Here is a 7,228-nt window from a genome sequence, read left to right on the forward strand (position 1 = left end):
AATTTCAACTCAAATTCTATAAAATGATACTTAAATTAAATCAATCAACTCCAACTTTTATTGTTCTTGGTGAACTTGGTGTTTACCCTATTAATCTTAAGATTGAGGGAAGAATGCTAAACTATTGGAGTTCGTTAGTCTCCGAAAAAGCAGATAAATGTTGTGCTGCCCTATATAAACTTATGTATAATTTGCATATCAATAATGTCTACAGTTGCCCATAGATTGTTAAAGCGGAAAGTGTATTAAATAATCTAGGTTTGTCTGAGTATTGGCTCTCTCACTCGGTTATAAATGTAAATATTTTTAAAAGTAAAGTAACATTGACTTTGCAAGATCAGAATAAGCAAATTTAGTCAAGTAACATTTTTTTCTAAATGTATGAGCTAAAGATTATTCAAAACAGAATTTAAGCTGGAAAACTATCTAACACATGTTTCATGGACTCTTGCTTATATTATATGAAAATTTAGATTTTTGAACAATTTTATTCCTGTTGTGAGTGGTGGTTATATGTATGTTGATAAGGCTTTATGAAAGTGTACATTATGTGATATAAATGACCTTGGTGATGAGTTTCATTATCTTTTGAGATGTTCTTTTTTATGCTGATAGGTAAAAGTGTATTGATAAATATTTCTATCAGTATCCGAATACAAAGTTCCAGAAATTAATTTGTAGCACTGACACCTCTACTATAATTCGATTAGCTAAATTCATAAAGATTATTTTGTTCAAATTTAAAAGATAAATTTTATTTCGTTCCAACTCCATCTTCCTTTTCACTTCTATTTTTTTCTTCTCATGCAAACTATTTTGTCATTGTTCATTGCTCATTGTACATGTGTTTTGTTGTAGAGTTGTAGAGAGTAATTTCCATGTCATTCTTTGTATGTTATGTGTATCCATTGTTCGCCATTCCATTTTATTATTGCATATTGTTTGTTAACTCTGTAAGTCTGTAATAGGCCATGAGTATTTTAATGAATTTCAAAGTTCGCATTTACATTATCACCAGATTTAGGATAACTTAAATGTGTTATCAGACGCCATCCACCGTCAGCATTATGGACGAGGCCTACCGGTGAGGTCCTTAGTTTTTTAATTGGTGTTTTTTTTTTAAAAGGGCCTTCCATTCTGCTTAACGATACTTTTTATCTTTTCTACTAGCTCATTGTCACAGTGGTAAAAAGCCATAAAACATTAATTTTCAAACGGAAATTTGTAAATCTGCGATCTGATCTTTTGTCAGCAATTTTTTATTATTGGTTTGTAGATATTTACGCAAAAATTTGCTATTTCCAAGACAAAAAATAAAAAAAGTTGAAGCCTGAAATAAACTTGGCGCTGGCTAGAAATTTCTGTTACATACTTGGCACCGAAAGGGTTAACAGTACTGTTTAGGTCTTTTGTAAATTTTCTACCTGAATTAAAATGGTTATCAACACCAATCGTGTATTCATTGCAAGAGTGATGGCTGCAGTTTATATTTTATTGCATATGCCTATATTCATTATGTGAGTTATTTTTCAAGTCACCTTGTCAAGTCATTTCCATGGCATGAGATATGATAAATTGTTTAACAGAATTATTTTAACAAGGTTTCCAAAAGAAAAATGGAAATTAGGTTATTATGTTTGGGTATGTTGTTTGGCAGACCATTTGCGCTCTTGTGTCCAGTCTTTAACTTAGCTATGCATATGTTTTTTTTTAAATGACTTTGCAAAAAATGCTTAATTCCCTAGATAGCTGTGAATTTGAATACTTTCATTTATTAAAAAGTTTAAAGCAATACATTTGCTTGATCTCAAAAAGCATTTGTTTGATGCCTAAACTAATATCTGTAAACTATTTTATTTCATGCATATCGGTGAAAGAAAGAAAAAAATTGTGAATGATAATTGATCATTTCACTCTGGCTCGAGTGAAATGATAACATTTAATTATTTCACTCTGCAGACAACTCGGGACTTCTTTTTTCATCTTTTATAAGATTTGCTTCCCTTGACTTGAAAGAAAAAACACGTATGTAACAAGAAGAGTACATGTTTGTTGTCGTCTGTAGTGCAGAAATAGACACATGGGCCGAATCATATAGAATTGTAAATATCAAATTATGCAATAGTTTTAATGAAACAAACATTTTGCGATTGATTATAACTATTAAAAATAAATGAACTTACCGTTTTATGTATTTCTACCTACAAACTCTAACCGCGTACATGTATGCACAAACATTTTGAATTTGACCATTTTCCTTCAACTGTTTACCTTCATCAGTTTAACAATTCATTTTTCTTTTTAAAAATAATGCTCAGAAAAGGTTTGTCCAAAAGCTGAACGATAATGGAGTCCCGCCATATCAAACAGTTCAGATCATCGGCCATAAAAACCTGAACAATTAAAGCAGATTGGAAACCAACCAGGCCATTGTGATTTCAGACATCTTGTCGAGAAAACTTCCGAAGTCAGCGCTCCATCCTTCTCAAAAGCATTTTTGGGCACATCCTCGTTATTCCAAAAATCTAACGGAAACGTGACATTCAACTTTAATAGAAATGAAACTAATTCGCTTTTTCAACAACAAAACATCCTTCGGCTGCACAGCATGAATTCACCCCGAAAAAAATCCGTAAGATCCAGAGTCTGAGAGCGACATTGAATAGATAGATATACACTACGAAAAACACTGAACACAGACTTTCGTTGATTTTACGATTACACACTAAGTCCATATTTGTTAATTTCAATTTGTTGAAATTGTTCTTAAATGTACAAAATATGTCGCATGCTCCATTTTTATTCACGTGTATTTCTACGCGATATATTATTATTTATTTGCTTTTGATTAAATACCTGTTTTGTGCGTCAATAAATGTTAAAAATGTTAGGTTTCGTTGATGGTAACAGGGTTATATCTTAAAATAATTTCAATTGCAACAAGCATTTCCCTAAAGTGTGGAACTTTTTTTTAGTGAACGGACTGCTAGTGCGAAAAGGAGGTAACCTTGACATAGCGGGTATGCCGAAGTTTCTTCCCTTCGCAAAGAGGCCACAAAAAGAGACTATCGTCAAACAAAATTTACTCAAGGGAGGAAACATATTGAAAAACACGATAAATGCATGAAATAAAAAGAAAATTTGTTAAATTTAGTTTACGATCGTGGTCACAGAAAAATAATATTTCCACTCGTGAAAATATTTTTTCTGTGACCACTCGTGAAATAAGATAGATCTTACACTGAATTGAACAAATATCCTCTATATCTTGTAGTGTTATCATTCTTTCACTCGGATGTTATCTTTGTCCTGTATACAAACATTGTTCAGTTAAGAAAGAGAATAAAATTCGAGCAAAAGTGAAAAGATTATATATATTTGTTCGCTCTTCGCTCCCTCCTCTTTTTTGCTAAATGCAAAACAAGACTTTTATTATTATTTAGCTCGCTCACCCCATTATTTTTTGGAAAAGAAATCCGATGAACAAGTTCAATTTGATGAGGCCTAAGAGACAATTAATATTCAATAATTAAAAATGTGGTTAACACCAACATTTTGTTCGCTTGAAGCTATAGTCCTGTTCAATAACCGTTGTTACCTCCCTTAGCAAATTATCGTTCGTAGTTGACCTCAACTTCCGGTGAGTAACAATTGACAGGATAATGGCGTCGAATAAAGAGGTCGGTGACCCGTGTCAATTTGACAAATTATCAGTGCGTGAACTTAAGATATATTTACGAGATAGAGGAGCACATGTGTCAGGAAATAGACCGAAGTTAATAAAACATGCCCGAGGCCTTGTACAAATCGGAAAACGGACATTGAAAGAGATTAATATTCAGGACAATAACAACAAACTTGAACGACAGGAGGAATTATTTACCACGCCGCTAGGTGAAAAATTGCCAGAGCCAGGCAGTTTAAAAGGTTGTTGGGAGGACGATGTGTTAAAAATTCCCTTCTTCAGGACGCAGGATTTATACAATTACCTTGTGTTAAACCGTTCACGCACGTTTGACAATCAGAACATGAATGCAAGAAAACAATTAAAAGCCAAAGTGTTCTACGAAGATGGACATGTCCATAGTGTGAAATACAATCAGATATCACATAAATGTTCCCACTGCTACGTAAGAGCAAAGGTCATTCCGTCCTTACCAGGGTCTGATGTTAAAAAAAAGGATTATGAACCATGGGCCTGTCTGTCTAAAGTATCGGGAAAGGTTCATGCTGCTGGATGCAACTGTGCTGCTGGGTAAATTTACTATTCACATTTAGAATAAGATGTATACATGCACTTATACATGCACTTTGAGATAATAACATCTCCTTTTGATGCAGGGTGTTGACATACTCGTTATTTTATTAAGCATCATTATAATGATATCCCATCTGGCAATAATGTTGGTGTTCTAATAAAAGCTTAAGATGCACCAAAATTGCCAGTGATTATAAAAAAAATTTGACAGGGGCATAGCTGACTGTACGCAGCTGTGCAATGACATTTCGACTGGTCAAAGTTTTTGTAATAAAAAAAGCCTGAACTTGAACTACAAAACGAAGGGGCTAGGGGGAGTCCATCAAAAAAATAACTTGGATCTGCGTCATTCCAAAATAGCCCTAGCTACGTGCCTGGTTGTTTGAAAATACCCTGAATTTTAAATGCAAACCGAAGGGGGGGGGAAGGGGGTGTCGTTCAATGAACTCATTTCAATCAGCGTCATCCCAAAGTAGCAGTAGCTACGTGCCTAGTAATTCGAAGGAGGTGTTGGTCAATGAATTTATTTAAATCATCGTTATCCAAAAGTGTTCCTAGCTCCCTGTTGTGCGTCCGTTCACGGTTTTGTCAGATTACAGGTTTTTGAATAATTTTAAATTGCAATGAATAATGCAGAATTTTTTTATCATACTCGTACAACTTTTCTTTTCATGTTTCAGGGAGGGGGAATCCTGTAACCATGATGCTGCGTTCCTGTACGCCCTTGTTGATATCGGTTGCAAACAGAAGGATGGTTTGAATGCTTCAACTTCAACAAAATGTAATTGGAACCAGCCGAGGAAAAGAAAAATAAGCCCTCAAAGGTCTCAGCATCTTGTATTCAAAAAGCTGAAATTTGAAAATGACACTTTACAGAAAGTTAGCCCATCTACTAAATGTAAAGTTGACAACCTGCACAATGTTAAACCTCTGAATTTATTAGCATTTGGGAAAAAAACTTAAAAAATGTGCTCCACATGCTTTTTTGTTGAGTGATTCTGAACTTGTTGCACCAGAAGAGCCAATACCAGTGCTTCACAAACTTCATTCTGTGGATTTCTTTTACAAAGACAGTGTTGACTTAAAAAGTTCAATGTGTGAAAATAATTTCGAAACATATTTTAAATCATTGAACTGTAAGCAGGATGACTGTTTTCTTATTGGAAACTCAACAAAAGGACAACATAAAAGTTACCATCGGAAAAATGCAAGGGCTGGCAGGTTAACAAGTTCCAGTTTTGGAACTATTTGTAAGAAAAAACCTGAAACAAAACCTGATATCTTGTTGCGATCCATTATGGGGTACAATGACGAATTTGATACTGCAGCTACTAGATGGGGCAGAAGTCATAAACCAGCTGCCAAGCGTGTGTACCAAAGGCGTATTCAAATAACTCACCCTGGGCTGAAACTCTTTTCATCTGGCCTTGTGGTAAAGCCAAGTCTACCACACTTGGGATCAAGCCCAGATGGAATAGTAGACTGTTGTAAGAAATGTGCTCACACCAAGGGGGTCTTAGAGATAAAATGCCCATATAAATTTAGAAACTGTTCACCAGAAGAGGCCTGTGTAGACAAAACATTTTGTTGTTCAATAGTGAATGGCGAAGTAACCTTGAAAACAAACACAGCTACTATTTCCAAGTTCAAGGTCAAATGGCCTTAACAGAAAGAAAATGGTGTGATTTTTTTGTGTCGACTTTGAAGGGTCATAGTGTGGAGAGAATACCGTTTGATAATGATTTTTGGGTTGACATGCTAGGTAAACTGAACAGTTTTTATCTAAAGGCTGTTATACCAGACGGGTTCACAGAGCGTGTCAAACGGGGTAAAGAACTAATGTAAAGAAACTTAATGTGTTTAAAGTGTAAATAGAAAAATCAAACAGTTCTTGTTCATCATGTGTAAATAGACAAAAAAAGGTTTGTTAAAACAGAATTGGTGCTCGCATGTTGTTGTTACATTTAATAGTTTGTTTGCATTTGCTAAAGTTAACTATAGACCTTGATTGCTATGCAAATATATGATACCTAATAAGTACTTTTTATAACTTAAAGTAAATGAGTGTTAATATTATTGTTATTCTAACATTTTTTTCGTACATAAAAATACCCGTTTGGTCTGGGAAAGCTGTCAGTTACTGGAACTTAAACCAAGGATTGCACTGGTTATGGAGCCCTGCGTCCATATTCGTAAATGGCTCAAGTGTAACATTGAGACTCGGACTCAGAAATGCAACATTTTAATTTTGTTGTTCAAATGTTGTTATACATGTCAGAGCAAAGATGATACAAATTGCTGTATCAGTAACACATATTCTGTTCGTCGATCAAGCACACAATTGCTTTTAATTTAATTTTTGTATACATTATTTGAAACATTTAAAGCTGTACTCTCACAGATTCACCATTATTCCCTTTTTTTTTCTTTTTCTTGTCTTGGAATTAGCAAATTTTAGCGTAAATATCTGTTTGCAGATATGTACGCAAAATATTTGCTAGTTCCAAGACAAAAAAATAAAAATGTTGTCAAAATGTTCAATCTGTGAGAGTGCAGCTTTAAAGATTCAGCTTTTTTAGTGCGAGTCTAAAACTCAGACTTAAATCTCTATCACATGAACATTTTTGTGTCGTTGATTAATTCTTTGATTTATACCTATGTTTTTATGATCTTATTAAATGTATCATCATGAACTTTTTCATTGACAACAATACTTGAATTGAATAAAATGCTTGGAATGAAAATGATTAGTTTTTTTCTTCTTTTATTGAAAAACAGTGTTTGTGTTCAGACTCAAGAGTCAAGTGGGTAACCAAGTAAATCTAAATGTACAGATGTCACTTGCCGGCTATGGTTTTTAGAGTGTTGAATCAGTTCTTTGATTGTTAACTGGTATTACATAACTTCATTTAACTGGAATGACAAATGCTATGATAAAGTCTTTTACGAGAGTGGTTGTTTTGTCTTAAT

The 7,228-nt window shown here is 33.9% G+C and overlaps 1 protein-coding gene across 1 annotated transcript; it reads left to right on the forward strand.

The window, feature by feature from the left end:
• Positions 1 to 3,662: 3,662 nt before the first annotated feature.
• Positions 3,663 to 6,103, forward strand: LOC128231042 (uncharacterized). The gene is made up of 3 exons (XM_052943463.1): positions 3,663 to 4,255; positions 4,939 to 5,039; positions 6,021 to 6,103. Exons 1-3 carry the CDS (start codon positions 3,663 to 3,665, stop codon positions 6,101 to 6,103), a joined length of 777 nt encoding a protein of 258 aa, XP_052799423.1.
• The last annotated feature ends 1,125 nt before the right edge of the window (positions 6,104 to 7,228 follow it).

The sequence above is a fragment of the Mya arenaria genome, chromosome 4, assembly GCF_026914265.1.
Source record: "Mya arenaria isolate MELC-2E11 chromosome 4, ASM2691426v1".
NCBI lineage: Eukaryota > Metazoa > Mollusca > Bivalvia > Myida > Myidae > Mya > Mya arenaria.